We start from the raw sequence: 24,629 nt of genomic DNA, 5'->3' as shown, positions 1-24,629 counted from the left end.
TCATCGTACATCATCCATTTTTGTGTATGACAAAAATAGGACACAAATAGCCGATTTGCTCGTCTACATATGACGTAAATTGTCTATTCATTGTCAATGGGAATTTAATGTTTGTGTAAGACAAAAATTGCGATGTGCTATAGCTGAATAGCTATACTGTAGCTGAATATAGGAGGGGCTAGCGCCCCTCAATAATCTAGACTCGGGTGCCACATGACGTCATGGGTGGGAACACACAAAGGCAAACATATAAAGTCTATAGACTTGGCTGCCACAAGACATCATGGGGGGCATGAATAAGAGCAAACACAAAAAGTCCATAGACTTAGCTGTCACGGCTGGGCAGTGGGCACACAAAGCCAGGCATTGGCTGACAAACACACGGCCCTCTCACATATTAGGCCAGTATCAATCACCAGAGAGAGAAATAGTAGGGCAGGAGGTTAGAATGTACAGTTTCCCTGCTGCCTTTGGCCTCGTTACAGAGGTTAATGAATGCAACCCCCTCCCTCCCTCCCCTCCTCCCTCTAATGTAGGAGCTGAAGTCTACATATTGTCCAGAAATCCACATCAGCCGCAAGCTCAATGACTGAAAGGACTCAGATGATGACATCACTGATCGCGCACGCACACGCGCACACGCACACGCACACACACACACACACACACACACACACACACACACACACACACACACACACACACACACACACACACACACACACACACACACACACACACACACACACACACACACACACACAGTTCATGACACCTTATGCCTGCATGCTCTCAGGTAATTACCTCCAGCTTATAACCTGATACACTGTAGCTTGCTCCACATGTCATTAACAGTATGGAATGCATATAATCCACTCCTTTCCTCCCTCCTCCTTCGGTACTTCTCTTCCTGCCTTCATTACTGTATAGAGTCTTAACCACTTAAACCCCAGTGCCAAGAATCTGTATTGTGGGGAAAGCTCTCGCGGAAAATAGCATGCAGGTAGTTGTGCTATTTTCAGTGAAAACAGAAATTCACTAGCATAGTGCCCTGAGGAACTTCGGTCAAATAGGGATTAAGTGGTTAAACTCTGTATCGTTGCTATCAGGAAACTTTGTATGTCCCAAAACGGTTTACGTTTCAGGAAATGTTGAGCAAATCTTGAGCATAACAGAGAAAAATACAAAACAGAACCATACAAGGGGATAAATACTAAATAGTAGAACAATATATTATATAATTTAACATATAACAATAGATCAAATAATAAAATATCACACCCGTGTGAAGTGAGGGGTGCTCTTATCATCATACATCATCTCATTCTGGCCGATGCCAATCACACAAACATTGAAGACAAAAGTGAGGACGCAAATTGTGTTTACACAAACCCTCAAAGCTGGACATAGGAGGGACATAGGAGGGGCTAGCGCCCCTCAAAATCACTGAAGTGAGGGGCGCAGCGAGGGCAGTATTTAAATCAGCCAGATGATGTCTTGCATTGTCATTTACTACCCTAAGCAAACATTAAAGTCCATAGACTTGTCCGGCAACAGGTTATTTTTAATTAGGCTCTAAACCAACATTAAAAGTCTATTTCAGAAAGTCATGGATTGGAGGCCCTCCTTTCTGAATACATCCAATTCAAAAAAATAAAACTGAAAAACAGAATAAGAACACTAAAAGCAACAAATGACTTCTAAAGGGTTAACTAAGGATGTCTTAAAAAAACGAATCAATATATATTTATAGATTAATTTAGGCATTTTGTGAAAAATAAATACTAGTAAGTAAACTCTCCCTCTCTCCCTTACCCAATTTTGTATAGATTAGCCCCATTGTAATGGGGTATTGAATTTGCCTTGAGCTTATCTGGTGTGACCTGTCACAATAAATGTGTCTTTAAGTTTGTATGCATGGACCTGCACACAGAGCACAACGCCAAACCCGCACAAAACTCCTCTAACACTGTTCTTTCTATTGATGCACATCCACTCCACTCATTCTCATCTTTGAATATTTTTGCTTATAATGACATGGACAAAATATAGGAAGCCAAGGAAAATGTGGTTAAGCACATACACAAATGCAGAGGTGTGTGAGTGCAGCCATGCAGTGCACACACAAATCAAATCACATGCATACTGTAGCTAGATGCGTGCACACATGAAGACACTCTTAATCCAGAGTGATTTACAGTAAGCAAGATCAAATGCATGGAGACGGTGTAGTGCCTCACTAATAAACCAACTGATAACATACCATCACTCTACATAGTACACACACACACACACACACACACACACACACACACACACACACACACACACACACACACACACACACACACACACACACACACACACACACCATGTGGCAGAGTGTGTTGGTTACCATGCCGACGGGCCAGATCGATGCTGGGTCTAAAAATAGCATTGCTCATAATAGTCTTAGATACCAATCACACCAGGGGGGGGTGGCCGCTAAACTGGGGTAGAACAGCACTCATTCTGTGTAATCTCTACTCTAGAGCTAATGCTAATTAGCTAGTTATCATTGTGCAAAAAAAGACGTTGATGAGGTCTAATCCCCTCTAATCAAGGTTATTACTGTTTTGCATTTCAGTATTTAGTTTGAGTTTAGTGGCATTCTTATTTGTCGAAAAGGCTTAGTTTTAGTTTGGTATATAATCTATTAGTTTCTATATGGGGTTAAGGCTTGGGGTGAGTTTCAAAAACATCAGAAAAACGTATTGTGTAATAAAAACTCAAGAAAGCGTACTGTGCTGTAAGTACAGTATAAGTAGAACAATGTGGCCAATAGGGGCAGAGCCCATCCCGTCTCCTGTTTCAGTGGCTTGAGGCAGCTTGATGTACAAGTACTGTACAATCCCCTGGACATGTGCAAATAGTAATACTGTACACCCGCTGGACAAGACGCTAGTATGTTGCAGGGGGGACTTATCCACAATCCAACCATCGCTGAGTGCAAGCAAGGGAGGCATTGGAGTCACATTTTTATAGTCTTATAGTCCCCCCCACTCTGGGATTGACCCTGATTGAACCCAGACCTCAAAATATCATGGCAAACACTAACCACTGAGCTGGTATACATTACTTTTAAAAACTTGATTCACAGTTCAAGCTGATACAGCGACACACACGCACACGCACACATGCATGCACACACACACACACACACACACACACACACACACACACACACACACACACACACACACACACACACACACACACACACACACACACACACACACACACACACACACACACACACACACACACAAAATATTATATGAAAACTAAGGAATTTTTTGTTTGTTTTGTAAATACCCAATACAGTTTTTTTACCTTCAATTATTTTAAGTTTTAATTAACTATATATAATCAACATAGGTTTACCGGCTTGGCTTCTCAGTGCAGCCTGTAGCTATGGATGGCAAGTTGTGAATGAAGCATCAATGACACCAATGTGCCAACATGAGCTCAGCAACGGGAGGTGAGCTGTGTGAGTCATGTGGGTCGCTGTGATTGATCTACTTTTGTGGGACACAGACAATAGGGACAGACCTGAAAATACAAGTGGGCTTAAGGCCCTACATGCTCCAATTTTAGCCATCCACCCACCCTTTCTTCCTATCACTCCGCCTAAGGTTCCTTATTGATGAGACACAGGGGTGAAAGTGGTGCCCTAAAAGATTCGGTGTCTTGAAGGTAGCATCCACAGATTTAACGGGAGCCCGGACAAAACCACTCCCTCGGTCCAACTTCTGTTTCCTGTTGCTACTTTCATATCACGTTGATCATGATTCATGATACTTGTGATGATGGTCAGTGAGAAAAGGATATATTAATTTTTGAAGAGCCTTTAGTTTGCTCAAAACATTAGTCATCATTTAGATGTTCTAGGACACAAGATGGTGACATAAAACACAATCTGTTTGACTACACTACACCATTCTGACATAAAACCCAATCTGTTATCATTCTGATGATGAAGAGATGAGAATCTGTCTGTTGTTGATTACTGAACAATAGTCATCCAAACAGACAGACAGATGAAATACAGAAGGGCAATCAGATAGACAGGCAGGCAAGCAAGAGACAGATTTAAAAGCTAACAGTAGCCTATGTGACGTGTTGATGGAGTAAATTGAAAATAAAGATTAAGCCTGTCACTAACAACCTACAATCCTGAGACCACACACACACACACACACACACACACACACACACACACACACACACACACACACACACACACACACACACACACACACACACACACACACACACACACACACACACACACACACACACACACACACACACACACACACACACACACACACACACACACACACACACACCCCTCTTTGTCATTATACCAGCTCTGTCAGTCAGAAACCTCTTATCTCCATATTTGTGTTTTTTCATAAATGAATGCCCTACCAAGCCAGCCGGACGGCGTGCTGCGGAATTGACTCCCGAGCCCAATGGCCTTTGACGTGTCCCGTGTGTTCACTATCAATAAAAGTATAAAAAGCCCCAAAACAAAGGCTTGTGGATCTGGTACTTTTTCTTTCTTTTGTTTTTTCTCATGAAATCATGAAACGTAACAGTTTTGGACATATGAGGTTTCCACCCAACAGAGACGATAATAGTCTTGTATACACGGACATCAGGGCAATATGTGAAAAATAGAGTACGCTCATGTAATATTTATCTGTAATAGTCTTTATAGAGGTTATTTTCTTTCCACTTCCATCATGAGCCTTGTACTATCAGCAGCAAAGCCACCGTGGGAGAATAAATACTTTTTAACTCCTTCTTTCACACAAAGACCATGACAACCAAATCTCATTAACCAGCAGCAGATCTATTCCAGTTCATTCTAGTTCCTATAATAATAGAACATGTCACCAATGCAGTTGCAGTATGTGGCAAAAGCCAAAGCAGTTTCTTCAGCTTCAAATAAACAAAACCCCACACAGTTTGAAGCTCGCTGCCAATTAGCAGTTGATGGTTGTCAATGTAAAAGCCATTCAGAAATCAGCGTGCCATGCTGCACACTATTACAAAGTTCAACAGAGCACTATTTGAAACACTGAAAGATTACTCTGCTTACTAGAGAGAGAAATTACTCTGCTTACTGCTTACTTGTTTTTTTGGTTTTTTTAGATGTTAGGATAGAAGAACAGAAGACACTTTGCAAGGCATCATGTTAACAAGAAAACAAAAGTTAGATTTGCTCACCAGCTTTCCCTCCATGGTGTAGATCTTCCTGACCACGCCGCAGTCCAGCTTGATGGCGTCCGTGATGTCGCTCAGCACCTGCTCGTAGGAGTGCGCCGTCTTCTTGTTGAGCAGAATCCTCACAGCCTTCCTGGGCTTGACGCCGCTCCGCACGATGGTGATCAGCTTGGGCCGGATGAAGTCCTTGATCTCCTGGCCCCCGGCCCCCATGGTGCTGCTGCTGGCCAGGGAGGAGGGCGCACGGGCGCTTGCCGATGGCGCCTTGACGGTGACCGACCAGTTGGGATTGACGTTCTTGGTGTAATCCAGCTTCTTGTAGGCCTCGACCGAGCTGCACACGTAGCTCTCACCTGAGAGCAAGCGGTCAGTGGAGGAGGGGAGGGTGGCATGGAGTAAAGCAAAAATAAAATCTCATGAGTGAAAGTTTAATAATGATGTTTAGGTATTTTCTAAACCTACAGTATGCTGCTGCTGTTCTACATACATATAACCAACTGCAACCAGTTGAAGAAATAACAGAGTTGAGGCATTCATCTTTTTGCTTTTGTTATATTTCTGAGACCATTCATGTTTATGGAAGATGATTCTCAACATTTAATCTATGGCTATAGTTTGATCACTTCAAATATTCATTAATCTTAAAATAACTATTAACCAAAATAATGCGCAACATGGTTCTATAGAAGACATGCTTGGGCAACAAAATGGGTGCCCGAGATTCATGAACGAGTGACCTGTGTTAAACTCCACCTGCACACTCTTTTGCTCGTGCTACATCCACGAGCAAAACCGCCCGCAGTTCCAGCTTTGGCCAGACGGGTTGAGCGGCTCGAACGTTTCCAAGCCACTCTGGGGGCTTGGGGTATTCACCATATTCACATTTTGCTATTAAAGTAATGAAATGCTACCCCAACGGGTTGGCATTTCATTAACTTAATGCTAACTTAATAACAAAAGAAGGCAGTAGCCTGTGAACAGAATTTAAAAGGATCATGTAAAAAAAACTAAAGTGGGTTTGAGGAGCAGACAGTAACAAGAAATTATGAAATATGAGGAAATTTGAGAAAGGAGAGGAAATACATTTAAACTTTAAATAAAGATGCAGTGCCATGATTTTGGTACAAATTTTCATTTAGATTTAGTAGATAATCAATGGGGTTAATATGTATGAGATGTCTTGTCTGTGTACAGTACTTTCACATTTCCCATTGTAAGGTGCAAGCTTCTCTGGTAAACAGGCAAACAGAAACAGACTGGACTCCCAACGTATCAAGACCATGTACAAGGACACATGCACTTCTTTTCTGCTGCTAAACCCTTCATTGTAGCTCTGTGCAAATCCTGTCTTATGGTGTTAAGGACTTTCAATTGCCTTATTGTTGAAATGTGCTATAGCCTACAAAAATGCACTTAAAAGCAGCTACAGTAACGAAGTAACAACCCAATGTCTCATCAGAGACTGTCCGTTTTCTGATCTCATATCTTATTCGACAAGCTTTGCAACAGCTTGAATGGGGCTTGTATCAAATATCTTGAGAGCATTGTTTACATACAGGTTCATAGATGATTACATTTACAATAGGCTGATTGTATCATCTCAGAGGCACACCAGTGTCCCCGCAGTGACTACTTAAAAGGAGTCAGTCTGAGGTTGCTACACAAAACTGCTTTTATGTTTCAGGTCAAACCTAATTTAAAGGTATATTCAGTGATTTCACTTAATTCAAATATCACTTATTTTTTTGTTTTGTTGTTATAATCCTCCCTACTATAGAGTGTGCTGACCATATAAGGAGTTCCTCCCTGTCCCCAGTTAACCCCTGGGGGTCAAAAAACCTTAGGTTTCGTTTTTGACTCTCTATCCTGATTGGACGAAGGGCTGGGTCCCACAGCCAAAAACGAAACTTAAGGTTTTTTGAGTGAAATCACTGAATATACCTTTAAGTATAGGCCTTCTTACCTTACTACATAACATCAAGCTTGCCTAGTGCCCTGACAAGTAATAATAATTGTGGTCCCCACTCTGGGATGTTTTTTTTAATCATTGTATATTTGCACATACGTGAAATGTGTCCTCCTCTATAACAATAGGAGCAGTGAGCAGCCATTTCGACGCCGCTTTGGGAGCAATTGGTAGCCCATCATGGAAGCTCTACGGTATACCGGTATACCATACTGTAGGTAGGCCTGCCTATAACATACAGTTTGATAGGCTTATAATGTCTCGTGGAAATTTCTCCCAGGGGTGTATACATAATATATAATGCATATAAATACATGTGCAATTCAGAAAATGCCATGTTCCTGATTACATCAGATTATAGTAAATAAACTGGAAAATGTTCAGCCAATCAGGAGAGATTATTAGCATACATTTGATAGTGTTCCAGTCAGCCCCCCCCCCCCCCACACGGGTCATAGCAACAAGTAGCAGTTGCTGATGTTTAACATTCAGCTAGCCAGTAGCCACCCACCTTTATCTTTCAAGAGACACAGCTTTTCTTGTTAAATGCATCTTTTATGACTCCCTAGATGGCCTAGAATGTTCCTTTCATTCTGCCCTGTTTCTTTCTTTTTTTTTTTTTTTTTTTAGATATTTTTTTTTGCGGCTTACGCCTTTTATTGATTTTTGAAGGGACAGACAGTAGGCTGACAGGAAACGGGAGAGAGATGGGGGGATGACATGCAGTAAAGGCCGTGTCGGGTCCGGGAGTCGAACCCGCGGCACACTGCGACTGGATTACCAGTCCGGTGCCCAGACCGTTACGCTACGGCCTGGGCCCCCTGTTTCTTTCTTCATCTGAATCACACTGGTGATAACTGAGGACAGACCTTTCTTCGTTGTGTAAGTGTTTATGCTTACTTAGCTGGATTGGCCAAGTAGGGTGATAGCAAGACAAGCACTGAGAGTCAAGGTGCATGAAGTCAGTATCACAAAGACAATGGTTGACCATAAACCCCCAAGTTTGGAATGTATATTTTCAATGGAGCAACTGTGTTGTCAATATGTGGTGTCATATCATGGCTGTTGGCACACACACACACACACACACACACACACACACACACAAGCCCATCTATATAAACTCATAACTAGTCCGTTTGACTATGATGATGTGCAGGTATTGAATTGAAATATAGTAGGAGGACCACAGTGGAAGCAAGCCCTCTTGCTTTTTTGTGTATTATATAAGTATTAAGTAGCCGCTACTAGCCTAGCTTCTACCTGTGTAGCCTACTTTTTGCAAACTATTAAAGTAATTCAATCAATCTAAATCCTTTTACCTTCCAGCAGCTCGTCGACGCCGGTGACCTTCTTGACTCCGTCCAGCGTGTAGATGGTCCTCACGCCCTGCGCCAGGTGCACGTTGTCGGACAGGCACCGGGTGAGCTCCGCCAGCAGCGCGTCGAACGTGCGGAAGCGGTCCGCAGAGACGGCGTACGCGATGCCGGGGAAGTAGCGGTCGCCGTTGCGGTAGAAGCGCACCTTCTTGGCCCGCTTCTCGGCGCTCAGCGCCTTCAGGGTGCGCGTGCGGTACAGGCTGCAGTGGGCGCTGTGCGTGGGACTCTGCACGCCGTTCATCCTGGCGCCGGTGCTCCGGCCGCCGTGCTGTCGCTGAGTTGTGTCGCGCTCGTCGAAATGCTCCGGCACGTCTTCCATCCCCCTGTATGTATGTATGTATGCAGGCTAGCTGTCACTGTCAAGCCTATGGTTACCGTCTGTCTGATGGGGAGATAAAACACACGGAGGATAGGCTAATAAATAAATAAATAGGCTATTAATTAAATAAATAATTAAAAAAAAAAAAGTTTCACTGGTCCAATAAATAAACAACACAGGTCAGTTTTAAAGGACGGAGGGTTCCTTCTTGGTTGTGTGTCTGTCCGCGTCTGTAAATAACCCTCTAATGACAGATTAAGAGCTCCTTAAGCCCTGACGGCTGCGTGCGTGTGGACTCATTCAGACCAGAGACTCAGTTCGTCGGATATCATGTTGTCACGAGCAGCCTCTTAATGCATGAAAAGTTTATACCCGGCCGTCCGACCGTGCTTTTTCAGTTCTTGTCGGAATTGGGAAATTAAGCGACTATAGCCTACCTGCAGTAGCATACATGGTTCTCAAACGTTTTAACTTGCAGTATAACACAACCATGACTCAGAGACAGAGTGTAGCCTATATGGAACCAAATTGACTTAGCCAGACTGCTGATGATTGACATGCAAATGGTCAAGATTAATCAATAAACAGCCTTTTTGGCTCTATCTCCAACTTTATGAATATTGAAATATTCTGCCCGTGGTAGGGAAGGCATAACAGCCCTGTAGCCTACTTGATTGATTGATTGATTGACTGAATGATTATGGTTGGTTGGTTGATTTATTTGACCAATTTAACAATAGCAGATATGCATAATACTCTCAATTTATCCTTGCAAACTGAAAATCCGAAATTTAGGAATATGAATTGTCAAGAAAATATCATAGAATACGGAGCATTAATTAGCCTATATTTGAAATAAGAAAATAAACCTTATGGTCATATAGATATATGACCACCAGATAGACTATATGGGCTATACGTACTTAATTAAGACTAGGCTACCACCCATATTTTTGTGCTTGTTTACAAACACTCAGCCAGTGACTAGCCTATATGCCTATTCAGTAGGGGTGCCACCGTGCCACTGCTACTGGACAATGAAACTTAACAATTCTGAAAAAGACCGTATGTCCAACAATTCAACAACATAGCTGCAGCATGCAGTCTTTCTGATAAAATAAAATAAACACCTTGACGACAGCAGACTTACCTAAATTCGGGTAGCAACACTAAAGAAACGCAGTTAGTTCAGTGACCTCCTCAGTCCAGTTTTGAGTGAACTCGTAATTTAGTTTCAGTGAGCAGTCAGTCACTGTGTGTCTGTGTGGAACCTGCGGTCCTGTCCGGCTGGCTGGCTGCGTATGTCCCTTTGTTGTCCACTTGTCTATGGGCTCCAGCACCACCACACCAGTCCACCAGTGCAGTGCGTGTGTGAGTGCGTGCACGCGTGTGATAAAGCAAGCGTGACTGTGCGTGTTGTCAACAGAAGAGGCTGGTCTAGGGCTGATTGGGCAGCAGCTGCTTTGCCTCCCCTCCCATTTTCACCTCTCCTCTTGTCGTGATTTCCATTGACACCGGTGTTGCCAGGTTTTGCAAGGGGGAAAAAGCAACAGAGTATGGAAGGTCTATGAAAACAAGCCAAAAACCTTTGGGCTTGTTTTTGGGCCAAAAGAAGCTCGTCCTTTGCCCTTTAAACATACATAGGCTATTTTCAAAAATAAATGTGAAAAATGTGGAATATATATTTCATTTTAACAACACAAAATTAATGTATGTGGCCACTGGCTTCCAAATAGGCCTACGACAGAGGCCTACAAATAGGGTCGACGACAGAATACAGCATCTTGCAATGGGTCTGGTCCACAACATTCGATACACCACCAATACTTACTAAATACTGTCTAAATACTTCCTTAATGTTAACGAAGTCCACACCCACAACACCAGAGGGAGTGCAACAAACCATGTACAACCCATATTCGGCACAAACAAGGGACTAAATTATTTTCGCTCCTATGCCACCAAAATGTGGAACGCCCTACCAACAGTCATTAAGACGTGTGAATCCCTTGACTCCTTCAAAACCGCTCTCAAAGGGCACGTACGGACGGCTGCAATTCGAAACTAAATCTGAATCCCCCCCACCTTTTTCCCCCTCACTGTATATGTTTCTTTTCCCTTTTTGCTTCCTTTATGATGAATTCATGTTCTGTTCTTTGACTATATGGAAGTGTCTATTTGTACGTCTCTAAATGTTTTGATGAATTGAACATGGTGTATTGCTTAATTGGGTCGTCCACTCACAGTTAACAGTCTTTGTATTGAGTTTGTGCTTGAAATGTACTGTAATTCTGCAAACTGTTAATAAATCAATCTACCAACTTTACAGAAAACAAGCCCAAAGTCGCTTATAATAAGAGGACATGGCAACTCTGATTGACACCCCCTCTCATTTGGGATGCAGATTGCAGAACCACGCGTCCCTCATTCTGCCGACCGGGGCGGGGGGACAATGACATTTAATAAGCCTGGATACACCCCCACCCAAAATGCGTGAGCCGTGAGCTGGTGTTATTTAATAAATAATTGCGATTACGTGCTCGTCGTGCTGGACACTAGCAGGATTGAGCATTGTGCGTCACGGAATGCATGCGCCCGGCCTAATGTTTGTGCGTTTCTGCAGCCGCCGGTTTGCATCGGATCAATTCATCATCTGTCAGCTGATACTGATTGATGATGGTGATATCGTTTGACTTTTAGGCGTGCGTGTGCTGTGCGGCTACAAACGTTATGTAATACTACTCCAATGTTTACACTGGTGGTGCTGCTGCTGCTGCATGGTCTCTCAGTGCTGCTGCATGGTCTCAGTGCTGCTGTGCTGAGCTGAGCTTTTTTCAGGTTATTTTTAATGGATGAAATATAATATACAGGGTGGTTATTGGTTAATGTATGTTTTGTATTAAAGGGATTGTGACATAAAAAAAAGGTTTTGGAATTGTTCTTGTTGTTTTTTAGGTTTTCTAATCTCAATTGCACCCAAAAAACATGAACTTTTAACATTCAGTAGATTTTCTGTGATCTGGGGTTTTCTGGCTCAAACAGGTGCTCTGATTTGCTGGCAGTAAGTGACATCACTTACTGCAAATCGCATATATGTCAATGGGATTTGCCAGCAGATGTCACTGTTTCACTGTGTTGCCTGTTTTCATTGTAGCTCAAAAGGTCCAAAAAAACCAAAGAAAACTTCAGACCACAGAAAATCCACTGAATGTTCAAAGTTCAGGTTTTTTGGGTGTAATTGAGGTCATAAAACCTAAAAGAAAAAAGAAAAATAAATGAAAATGAATGTCATAAAACCTTTAATAATCCAAAACTGCAAGGTAACTAAAGGCTTCAAATAATTGTAGTTATTTGGATCTGAGATGTAGTGAAGTAGAAGTAAAATAATTATTTAGAAATACATAAGTAAAGTACAAATACCTCAAAATTGTACAGTACTTGAGTAATGTATTTAGTTACTTTACACCACTGCCTGTGTGTATATTGTGAACCACTTACAGCCAGTAGCCATAGTTAAAGCTCTATACCTGGGGTTCTGGCGCCCTCTATTGAAAGCCTGTTTGCAAAACGAGCAGTGATACATTTATAGTGATTCCATTGTGGTCTGTCCTGACTCCTGTGTATACAATTTATTAAGACTAGGAGCAATAAAAGTATGTGTACATACGTTTTGATGGCTGTTGGTAGGGCATTCCACATTTTGTCCCTCCCACAATGCATTTGTTTATTCAATGGCTAATTGCTGATTAACTCAATCAATTGATTGATTGCCCAGCCAACATACACAGGACACTAAAGTCAACACATAAGTTGACATAAGTCAACACTTCACAAACTCCCATTTAATGCGAAAAGAGCATTTTGTTTGATTCGGCAAAAGAACAGAGGCAACATGGGTTGGCAATTCTCCAAAGGGAGCCGTTATATCTACAGCCATTTTCACTAAAAAGTCGATATAAGCAGATGGTGATAGATTCCCTGTGCTTTTATAGATGGAAGGTAAATTGCCAATCGCCTGTAATTCATCAGGTATAGCCGAAAGGTAGAAGTTTCTGTCAACATAAACACAGACTATCCCTTTATTTTTATATAGTGGTAACAATTATAATGGCCTAGCGTTGACAGGGATGGATTACAGAGCGGGCCAAAGGGGTGAAGGACCCTGGGGTCTCTCACTCTGACCTCCAGTGGCCTCACATGAGTCTGAGTGATACAGCGTGATTTAGATGCAGTAGGCCTTACTGTATCTAAAATAAAAACATGGCATGATGAAAACAAGGCACTGTTTTCACCATGGGGTCTGTCTGGTCTGGGGACCTCCGGGGGTCTTTGAGGTAATGAGAGATTGTATAATAAAGATTATTCATTTCAGACACTCTCCCCACATATAGAACTTTGTGCTAAATCTAATCAACTTACATGGGGTCCGCAGCTTATTGATACCTATTAATTTTGGTGTTCTTGACATCAACATAATTTCCTTTATCTAACCAGGTTAAAATACTCATTGAGATTAAAATATATTTTCATGAAAATGTTTGAGAGCAACCGAGTCCTGTGTTCCTATGAGGAAGGATGAGTTGAGTGCCTTGCTGGGTGTGAAAAGCACTGCATTGAACCCACAGATTATTCTATTTTTGGGGAGAGAGATGCGCTTGGGGAGCCCACCATGTGCGTCACAAACTGAGGGATGTGAAACGTGGTCGTGTCTAAATTAAGCCGGGGAAAAGGGAGCAGGTGAAGAAGACTGTATGGCGGATCTTCAGAACATTTACAGGAGGATTTCAAGGACAAGGGGATTGTCAAGGACTGCAAACTAAGGCTTTATACTCAATTTAACTCAAGTCTTCTTTGACATGTAAGGATATAATTGACGTCTTTTTGTCTCAATACATCAGAATCATACAGAATAATATATTATTGCTGACGGGTGAAAACATTGTATGTCCCAAACAATTCATTTTTTATTGTTTTAAAAACCACCCGCTCAACTTGTTTGTGACACTTGCAATGCATGATGTAGTATGGTATGAATTTATGAAAAAACACAAAAAGTTGAAATATGGATAATGGAGATACAAGGTTTCTACCCGACAGCTAAACTCTTACTTTTCAGGATTCAAAACTCAAAACGTGTCGATTTTCCAGCTTGCAGTTCTGTTACTTTTGAGTTTTGATGCTTTTTAACGCTGTAGTATGATCAATTAGGGCGTCCGTCTGTCTGTCTATCTATCTATCTATCTAAATCCCCAAACATGGGTATTAATTCATTCTACTACTGGTATATTATGCCACCAAAACATGGAATGCCCTACCACCAGCCACCAAAAAGTGTGACTCCTATACCTTTGACCTTTCTGCAATTTGCAAACTGGACCTAGACAAGTCTTCTAAGCTTGAAAAAGATGATTTCTTGTCTAGTATTTTATGTCTTTATATGTCTTGATGAATTGAATACATAGGACCACAATGGAAACAAGCCTTCAGGGCTTTTTGTTTTATCCATTTAGCATTGTTGTATTACTGTTAAATAAAGTATTCAGTACAATAGGTTATGGACATTATTATCATGGTCCCATGTGGTAACCATTATACACAGTAAAATACTAAAGTGTTTATCCATTTGTACTTGAGCAAGACACTGAGCCCCAAATTGCTCCTGATGTGCTGGTTGGTGCCTTGCATGGTTTCCGCCGCCATCGGTGTATGAATGTGTGTGTGAATGTAATGCACAATCTATGTAAAGCGCCTTGGATAAAGGCGTTATATAAATGCACCATTTACTATTTAGAGCACGAGCGCCCACAGCGTCCCCAGCAGGAATCAAACCGAGGACCTTCTAGCTGTGAGGCGACAGCGTTACCGACCACGCCACCGAAAACCAAACATAAAATTACTTGTCTTTTATAGTTCTATGGATGTCTTCTCCACTAGTCCCTCCTTAACATTTTAGTCTAGTTTTTATTTGTTGACGAAATTGTCAATATATTTATTCATAGTTTTAGTCATCATATAGCTTAGTTTTAGTTTTGTTTTAATTTAGTTTTCGTCAGTGAATAAAGGTAGCCTAGTCGACAACATTTTTCGTCAGTTTTATTCGAAAGTCAACACTGGTGTCGCGAGCCTCATGATCACCTCACCACCTGGTGTGAAACAGCAGGCTTTCATTTACCGGGTTTCAGGGAATGCTTCTCCGCGGGTAACCTGCTTCCTGCCGCAGCCTTCATCATAGCTCCTCCTCTTCCTCCTCCTCCCACGCGTGCAGCTCCGCCCTCTCGCTTCTGTTCCTCTCTCTTATTGGAACGAGTCTCTGACATCCTGGCGGTCTGCTTCTCTCTGTTTGATTTATTAATTGAATGCTCTATTAGTCAGAAATGCAAACAACACGTGCTATAGTCTACCGAAGTCCAGTCACCCGTTCATCCCCTGGGTCGCGGAAGTTTGTATTTATGGAGAAAAGCATTGGATCATCTTAAAATTGTCTAATTTAAGTATTGAACAAACTGTCTCTGCGATATCGTAGGGGAGGTGGCTCTGCAAGTAAGTAAGTAGGGTCGGAGAGGCTTATTGTCACTTGTCGGTATCAGCTGAGAACGCAGGATTCTATCCCTGCTTCAATGCACTGGCTATATAGTGGAGGCTCGGAGCGCAACACGCAACACCTAACATCAGTACTCCCAGTACTTATACTGCATGACTTGCCCCACCCAAGCTGTGCTACTCATTTACAGGGAGATTGAACCCATGACCATGTGGTGTGTGTGTGTGTGTGTGTGTGTGTGTGTGTGTGTGTGTGTGTGTGTTATTCATACATATCTATGCTGCATATAATTTCAAACATTCTATTTGTACAGTTGAGAAAGTGTAGAGAAATTAGATTTCTTTAAATGTATGTTTGCTTGTTGTCACACTTTTGCACTGCTGGAACGATGTGATCCTACTGACATTAAGTCAAACAGTGTCAATTGACAATTGACATGCTACTGTAGTAATCCGGATATTCCCCAATTCTTGGCAGTAATCTGAATGAATCTATTACGGTTACTGACCTTGCTGGGTGGCTCTTTGGTGCCTCTCGTGGGTGGGTGGAGTACTGTCTCCTGTTGACTTCAATGGTTGAAGACAACTAAAAAAAAGGAAACAAAAAAGCAAACACTCTGGTCAGGGACAGTTCAAGACACTGCAAATGCATAATCAGTCAGAGCCAAAACAAATGATGAAATGGCTCCTGATTGTAGAAGCATTTCATTACAAGTTAATTATCTTGATTTAATAAGAGATTAAATGCAGCAAATCAACACATGCAAACGTACTTGGCAAATCCCAATGACAACAACACTGATAATGATAATATATGTATTTGTATAGAGCTATTTCCAAACAAAGTCACAAATACTTTACTTTACAGAACAAGGTAAAATCCTTACCTTGGCGATTTCCGAGAGATATGCTCGCCTTTCATCGTTTGTTTTGTGGAACGCCTGATATTAAAAAAAAAAGTATACAATTTCATTGGTTATTTTTTTAATTAAAGCAAATAAGGCATTATCACATTATGTATGTTCTGTATATCGTTGCTGCCAGGCAGAAATCTTGTATCTCCATAGTCCATCATTTGGTTATTTTCTTTCTTTCATAAATCAATGCCCTACTTTGTCAAACAACAATGTTAGGCAAAAGTAGCAGAAATAACAAATGTACAAGCTCACAAACCGTTGCGATGTGACGCGCCATGAGCTTGCAGATCGGCTATTTTTGCAGTTTTTTAAAAGAGGTTTAAGACTTTCTGTGGGTAATATTTAACCAATGATAAGTATTAACCGTTTTGGACAATGTTTTCACATGAATACATTCCATTGTTGTTGTTAAACCATCTTTCCATAATATTCTATCGTACGTATATGATATATCTGCTGCTAAGTGATGCCACTGCACAAGAAACTGTGATATATTGCTTAGATTTATTTATTTTTGACACCTCCTCTCACACCTCCTATCCTATTTGATATCCTATTATCTAACCCTTCTCCTTTGTTTCTGTCTCTATTCTATGACTATATTATTTTGAAACCGCAAAATGTTGGAAGCTTGTATATGCCCACTCCTTTACACCTGTAGTGTAAACCTGTGATGTGACAATGAACTTGGAGATGAGCTGAAGGTGAAATAACTGCAGCAACCAATGTGGGGTTGTTGGACAGATTATCACCATTCCAGCCAACTGTACAGCAATCTGGGAAGTGGAACTGGCAACCCATTGGCAAAAAAAAAAGGAAAAAACAGCACCCTCTGTTTCCTTGAATTTGCCTCTGGGGGCGCATGTGGATAACAGGCGAATGTGGATAACAGGATGTTGACCCATTTGGTCTGCCCTCAGCCCTCCTCTTCCGGTGGGGCGCTCATGTTCATTCCACTAATCCACAATGTACACACGTTCTGAGTGCCCCTGCTGACAGATTCAGTAGCACTGCTCAGAATCAGTTCTTGAGAGATTACAACAGAGAGTTTACTCAAAATAAACTTGATTTGATTTTAAAATCCTCAGTGTGCATTCATCCATTTGTAACTCAGAGAATGTACAAAACTAGAGGTTCAGGCCGCTGCGCGGCCCTCACATCTGGTCCCCCCTTTCTCTCCCCCTTCTTTCTCTGTCCCTCCTGCCCTCTCAGCTAACCATCCGACAAGCAGATACCATTGCATCTTTTAAAACTCTTCTCAAAACATACTTGTTCAGAAAAGCATCCCCCCCCCAGCCCCGTTGAATGTTTGTTCACTGAACTCTGTCGGTATTTTTTATTTTTATCTATTACATTGTTGTTGTTTTTATACTGTATCTTTGAATATGCTTTCTGCTGTGGGTTCTTGATTTGCTGTTGTGCATCCGTTTGGATGTGTTCGATTTTCCTGTGAATTTGTTGTGCAGCACTTTGTGACTTTGTCCAGAAAAGTGCTATATAAATAAAGTTATTATTATTATTATTAATCACAGCGCTAACCAAATGAACATTGATACACTCTCTGAGTTAGTTAAGTGTAAAGTTGACAAACAGCCTCGTTTCTGTCAGTGAAGAGAACGACAGACCTTTCCTTCCTGGTCGATTCGGAGACGAGCGTCCATCAGTTGAGTCTGTAGATCAGACCTTTCGTTGGTCAGGAGCTTCAGTCGCTGCCTCAGTGTGTCCTGCAGAAGACAACGTGAGTAGCTACTTCCGAAATCACCTGAACTTGAACGCAACATTTTGCATGAAAGTGTGCAGGGGTTGTGCACCAAAAAGTAGCATATCTACAAACTTGTACTGTAGATACGCTATATAAAAATTGCTAAAATTGCAGGGAAGTTCAGCCCCTGCCTCTCTAGCATTCTCTGCACGCCCCTGCCCTCTACCATCCATGCTGTGATATTTGCCAGATCACAATATTGTTACTTGGACAGAGGAATGAGCATCTGTGGTTCAGATTTGCAGACACGCACACTCACGTGTAGGAGGGCTTAAGTATATGTGCGCGCACGCACACTCACACCCACCCACCCACCCACCCACCCACCCACCCACCCACACACACACACACACACACACACACACACACACACACACACACACACACACACACACACACACACACACACACACACACACACACACACACACACACACACACACAGTGCGCATGCCTGCTGGGTGTGACTGTGGAGTGATAAAGTGATGTAATTAGTGTTGATGTAATTAGTGTGTTGTTTGTATAATCAAGTGATCAGTGATTACTGTGCTGTGATTACCGTCTGCTCTGTATCAACAGAAAGACCCCCCCCCCCCTATCTGATTCTGATAATGTTTTGTGCTGGGGTCCCCCAGAAGAGTTCCAAAGTTCCAAACATTTTCGATATTTTTCCAAAAACAATTCTAAAACAGCTGATGTACAAGCTCGCAGCACACAGTGACATGAGCTTGTAGATCTGCTATTTTTTAATATAGTCAACATAATCCCCACAAGCACCTTCAAAGAGAGGCAGTGCTGTTAATACACAACTAAAGCATGGCAGGCAATGTGTTGTTACTTGGAAATTAATAACTTTGACCTAAAGGCCTATTCATACTCCAGTTTTAGGTGATAAGGTAACCACTGAAACTGTGGTTAGTAAAAACAGAGAATTGTGTTGGGGTGAATGGTGAGTCGATTATCAGTATCACCGCGGCATGATGTCGATCATGTTGCAGTTTTCCAAACCACCGCAGTGGTCACCTTATAATTCACCTAAAACTAGAGCTTAAGAACTATGCACTATACTCACCACTGGCATTTCATCGTAGGACCGGATAGAGGCCAATCGATCTGCAGAGAAATAGTATAATAATGTCATCAGCTGGCTCTGATAAGAACTTTGTTTACCTCCTAGAGTAGCCTAAAGCCATTTGATACTGCTTTTGGTCAAGATTGAATTAAACACATTTAATGCTCCTTTTCAGCATTTACATTGATATTGCTGCTTTTTGTGTTTTTTTCCGTAAATGAATGCCCTACTTGATCACACTACAGTGTGAAACAACCCGTTTTGAGCTTGTAGATCTGCTACTTTTGCTATTTTTGAGTTTGAATCCTAAAAAGTAACAGTTTTGGTTTTTAAGAGACAGATCAAGGTGTGAAACAACACAGGAGCAAATACTCTTGCTGAAAGATGAGAGGATATTGCGAATGGGCATTAACATTGTTGTTATCACTTGTTTCACATGTTTTTGTAATTAGTACAGTAAATGCATGCAGGTATACAAAAAATATATTCTTTTGCCTATAAAGACAGCACATGTGAGTACATGTGAGTTTTGTTATGACATTTTGCAATAAAAACATTGAATATGCTGTATTTCTTTCATCACATTTTCCTAGCATTTAGAGGTGTGAGGTGTCCCCATAGTGGTACTTTATCTCTGCTTAGTTTTTTTTCAACAAAATTTCATGCCCATTATTTCACCCAGTGTCAATTATCTAATGTAATCCTGGGCGCTACACTTCCTCTGCCAACCTGGGGGGGGGGGGGGGGGGGGCAGCGGACTGACCTCATGCTTCTTTCTATGCATGAGTAGTCCATGCTGCTTCTTTTCACCTGACAGGGGGGAGTTTCCCCGGCCGGACGTAGCGCATGGAAGGAACATTTCATCCAGTTCGTTTCCCCTCCATCAGGCACCCCGGCTGGCCAGGGGGAGGTAGTTTAGAGACCAGGATTACTGCATGGTGTTTTGTGAGAGTAGGACCTACCCTAGGGGACACGGGGAGAACATGCAAACTCCACACAGAAAGGCCCTTTCGCCAACCCCGCCTTGGGTATGGGCATTGATGACGTGGAGGAGAGAGCACGCCCCCAGCGGCCATAGCGTCCCCAGCAGGAATCGAACCCAGGACCAATCTGTGACGTGACAGCAAATGCCACCGCGCCCGATCTCTGCTTAGTGATTGTGGTTCATTCTACATAGCAACCAACCACCAAAACATCTATATCCTGCCAAATTCGACTGACTTATTGCCCCGTGGTCTGCACATGTGTCCATCTGGCAAATATCATGAATAAAAGTGGATTCCTTTTTTGTTTATGTGTCGACAGGGAGATTCAAAACTGGATCAAACATCATCATCCTTTGGCAGACTCAGGAGAAGTGTCTTCCAGAACAAAAACCGTAAGCTGCATACCAGGGTAGCTTTTTACCTGGCTGTTGTTAACAGTATGACAACCCTCATCTACAGCTGTGAAGCGTGGACCCTGTACACTACAGCCACAACCCCAGGGCCAGGATGCTTGAGGTCTTCCGCATCAGGTGAAAGGCACCCTGGATATCCTGGCAGGACAGAGTCCCCCACACTGAAAAACTCTGCTAGACAAACTGCAGCAGTGTGGAGGCTACAGTACACCAACTACAGTACACCAACTTCACTGGCTAGGCCACGTCATTAGGATGCCAGAAGAACGCTTAGCACGTATAGTGCTCTATGGCCAGCTTAATCTTTGACGTCGCTTGGCAGTAGGCCCGCAAAAGCGAAGACCAGCTAAAAGACTGCAATGAGGAAAGGCGGCCTGAATCCGACCCGGAGGACACTGCAGCTCCACACCCCATCCAACAAGGAGTGAGGTGAACCGAGGTGATCGCCAGACCAGGAAACATCAACGGAGACATGAAGCCAGTACCACACCCCCAGTCAGTGCCTTTACCACAGGGGTGCCCAAAAGGTAGATCGTGATCTACCAGTAGATCACACAGGCTGTGCAGGTAGACCACAAGCCCCTAAAATATACAATTTAAATAAATAAATAAATATTTTTGGCATCTGCCACTTGAATTAAGGTGACTTCATTGGATTGACATAACAAAGGACAGCTCAAACCCACAATGCAATAGTTGTCAAAAGTGTTTTGCACAAACATCAGTACAAAAAAGGAAAAAAAATGCATTTGTCTAATACGTAACTACTTTCAGCAATGGAATAATATATATTTTTGGTGGTTATAGATCTGGTTTAGCTGGTCATTTTGAAAGCAGCTCTCAAGTCTAAAAAGTGTGGGCACCTCTGCTTTGCCGGTTCTGTTTGTGTGTAGATCACGGATTGGACTACAAAGCCACATGAGGTGGACTCACAAGTATGATGATTGTCATCATCAGACACGATGGACAACCTTAAGCAATGTAGGCTTCAAGTACTGTATACTGTATGGTTATTTGAAAACATGGTTAATGGAATGGATGGTGATAGGCAGACACCTTGTTCACTGACATGACATATTTTATAACAAAACAAGTAACGCAACTCTTCGCTTTTAAAATAAATTGATAATATATTTTGAAAGTATGGTGAATAATGGCTGAATGATTAATGGTGAATGTTTGGTTTAAATCGGGTTTCAAGCATAGCCTACCCATTGGGTTTCCTCTCAGGTCCTCTAGTCTCTCGTGAACGATGGCTATCTGTCTCTCCAGCTGTCCATTTAGCTCTATCTGCGTCTCATACCTGGTCTTCCACTCGTTGCCTGGAAGATATAAGGAAGGACATATAAAAACAGTCGTACAGTTATTGTACAGCGAATTCGACCATCATATGCTTGTGCATCAAATGGTAACAGGAAGTGAGTGGGCACCTCCATGTAAAATTGGCTACGCTATTTTCTTTGTCCAAAATGTAAAAGAAAATACAAAAATAACATTACTTTTAAGTATATTTGATTAGAACATCATTAGTGCACATTCCACAATTAAGGTCTAATATTTCAACAAATACAAAAAATGGCAATAAAAACCTGTACATTATCCAATCATTCTGGGCTTAAACAAGTATAACAAATTAACAATGAGGCATGTTCAAATCCTGTATACATCATTGGTTCCCAACCTTTTTACACTGAAGTACCATGCACCTCAGAAGATATTTGGCTCTCCAAGTACCACCATAATAACTGATAATAATACAGAAGCGTATACCTGCCCTTTTTGTTCCATTCCTAAGCCAATAATGCTGCTGCTCTGACAAAACTCTTCTATTCTAAAAAAATTTACTTCTATTAACGGCTAGGTGTGCTGTCATGCTCATTTCAGCACGACTGGAGAGCCTATTTCAACCAATTGCTTGGTCAGAAGAACTACTAGTAGTAATATAAATATTTCATTCCACTTTTTTCTCCTTTTTTGGAAGACTCCTCTGTGTACCACCAGAAGGGGGCACAAGTACCACTAGTGGTACTAGTACCAGTGGTTGGGAACCCCTGCTTTACATGACTTTTACTTAACCCATTAATGGGGGATCCGCAAATAAATAGGCTACATATCATTTTGGTGGTCCTTGACATTAATACATTTGAGCACCATAGCAACATATAGGTCTTTCACAAAACATAGTAGGCCTATTTAGAAGACATATGTAGAATTGACCTCATGTCTCAATGGGTTAAGGGCATGTTTTTACATTTTATTTTTTAACATTCAAAGCAGCACAGATAAAAGGCTCACCTGCTCCATCCACACTGTGCAGTCTCTCTTGTAGCTCACACAGGGTGCTTCTCAAATCAGTAACGGAGTCCTCAAGCATCTCCCTAAAATCAACAATTCAATAATTATGTGCATTTCACAATAGACCTACCATACTTTTGCGTGTGCGTGCACACACACACACACACACACACACACACACACACACACACACAGTATTACTATATTTGTGAGGACATCGAGAAGACAAAGATTTTATGAATGTCATTTTTTTATCTGCTATTTTAAACCATAAGCCTGAAGTCACAAAATATCAGATATACAAGATCACGTGTTGCGCCGACACGTTGTGACTCGTGATGAACCTATCTGCTATTTCTCGGTACGACACTGGCACGGAAGTATAGGCTACATCATGCCCCCCCCCCCCCCCCCCCCGACACACACACACACACACACACACACACACACAAACAGTACTAGACTCTACAGTAATAGTTTAGTGGGTTCCATAAATAAGTTGCTATGCATGTTGCCTATATATCAACATATATATATGGCTATACATACTTCATTTCTCTTTCTTGTTCCAGCTCTGCCTGCAGGCGTGTCAAGTCATATTTACTGTAGTCTGCCTCCCCCACCATGTTCTTGATGATGTTAGTCAACTGAAGGAAAGTTTGTTTCCCTGGGTTTCCATGGAGACAGCTGTAGACCAGTAGTCTTGATCCCATTGCTTGAAGTGGACAGGACGTCTGCTGCGATTGGTTAGGTGGTTGCCAGGAAACCAATTGACAGCAGTAATCGGTTTACAGCCTCCCATACAAGCTCAAGATTTATAAACCAATAACAGTGGTATGACCATTACATTTGCCTGACATCCACCCAGACCCCAATGGAAACAAGCCAGGCTTTCTTCGGTTTAAATCCCCTAATAGCAGACCTTGTATTGAATTGTACTTTCCTGAAATTCCTGTGCTTTTCTTCTGCATACCGTTAAAGTATTCAATCAATCAAGCCTATATGACAACACTGCCCCTCCAAGTCATGGCAACTTGAGCATTGCATTTATATTGCTTGATTCGGTTTGAATATTGTTAGTTAGTTTCATCCCATTTCATTATTAGTTCCAGTGTATTGAAAATCTATTTGAATGTGGTGCAATTCCATTTCAATGCAATGTAGCCGAAAGGCGAAATGTACTTGCTATTGCTCTACAAACAGTATACAATTGAAAACCGTTATATTGAAATTAAACCGATTCACTGCTCTTAAATTGACTTTCAATTAATAAATAAATAAAAATCTCTCTAAGCATTCAAACAGATTCAAACCCTAGCCTGGAGGGCCTCAAAGGTCCATAAAGGACCTTTACCCATAAAATTAAGTGATCTTCAATTTGTAGCATAATAGAAAGTCATTGAGGGGCCTTCACAGACCAACTCTCAAAATACAGTATACAACCTAACGCATGTAAACACCCGGAATTCAAACTTGGGTCTCCTGCGTGTAAGTCCAATATCTTAACCACTAGACCAAAGGGATATCCCCATGCTATGGACCGGGGGAGATATTAGACTTTTAAGTCATCAGGCTGAGGCACTGAGTCACTCTGCTACACTTAGACATTTTGATTTGGATTTGGATCTCTTTTAGCCTTTCAGCTAATCTTCCAAGAGTCCAGAAATAAATTAAAACATTAAAGAATACATTATATTACATTACAA

The 24,629-nt window shown here is 41.8% G+C and overlaps 2 protein-coding genes across 2 annotated transcripts in view; both read right to left on the bottom strand.

Annotated features, from left to right (window-relative positions):
• dclk1a (doublecortin-like kinase 1a) overlaps nt 1-8,860 on the bottom strand; it is a gene marked incomplete at its 5' end in the record, with an annotated part of 91,983 nt that extends 83,123 nt beyond the window's left edge. The window contains 2 exons of the mRNA XM_083782725.1: nt 5,278-5,627; nt 8,563-8,860. Coding sequence (XP_083638851.1) covers nt 5,278-5,627; nt 8,563-8,860 — 648 coding nt within the window. The remainder of the gene's footprint in view (nt 1-5,277; nt 5,628-8,562) is intronic.
• A 6,242-nt stretch (nt 8,861-15,102) lies between these two features.
• Nucleotides 15,103-23,585, bottom strand: ccdc169 (coiled-coil domain containing 169; the record flags this gene model as incomplete). Its single annotated transcript, XM_083759146.1, has 8 exons — nt 23,473-23,585; nt 22,924-23,006; nt 21,840-21,950; nt 19,230-19,270; nt 18,021-18,119; nt 16,366-16,419; nt 15,988-16,064; nt 15,103-15,274 (listed from the first exon to the last, which is right to left on the bottom strand). The coding sequence occupies exons 1-8, from the start codon at nt 23,547-23,549 to the stop codon at nt 15,103-15,105; spliced, it is 714 nt and encodes a 237-aa protein (XP_083615272.1). The 5' UTR covers nt 23,550-23,585.
• Nucleotides 23,586-24,629: the final 1,044 nt, after the last annotated feature.

The sequence above is a fragment of the Protomyctophum parallelum genome, assembly GCF_964188405.1.
Source record: "Protomyctophum parallelum genome assembly, chromosome: 1".
NCBI lineage: Eukaryota > Metazoa > Chordata > Actinopteri > Myctophiformes > Myctophidae > Protomyctophum > Protomyctophum parallelum.
This window is presented reverse-complemented; position numbering and strand designations above follow the sequence as displayed.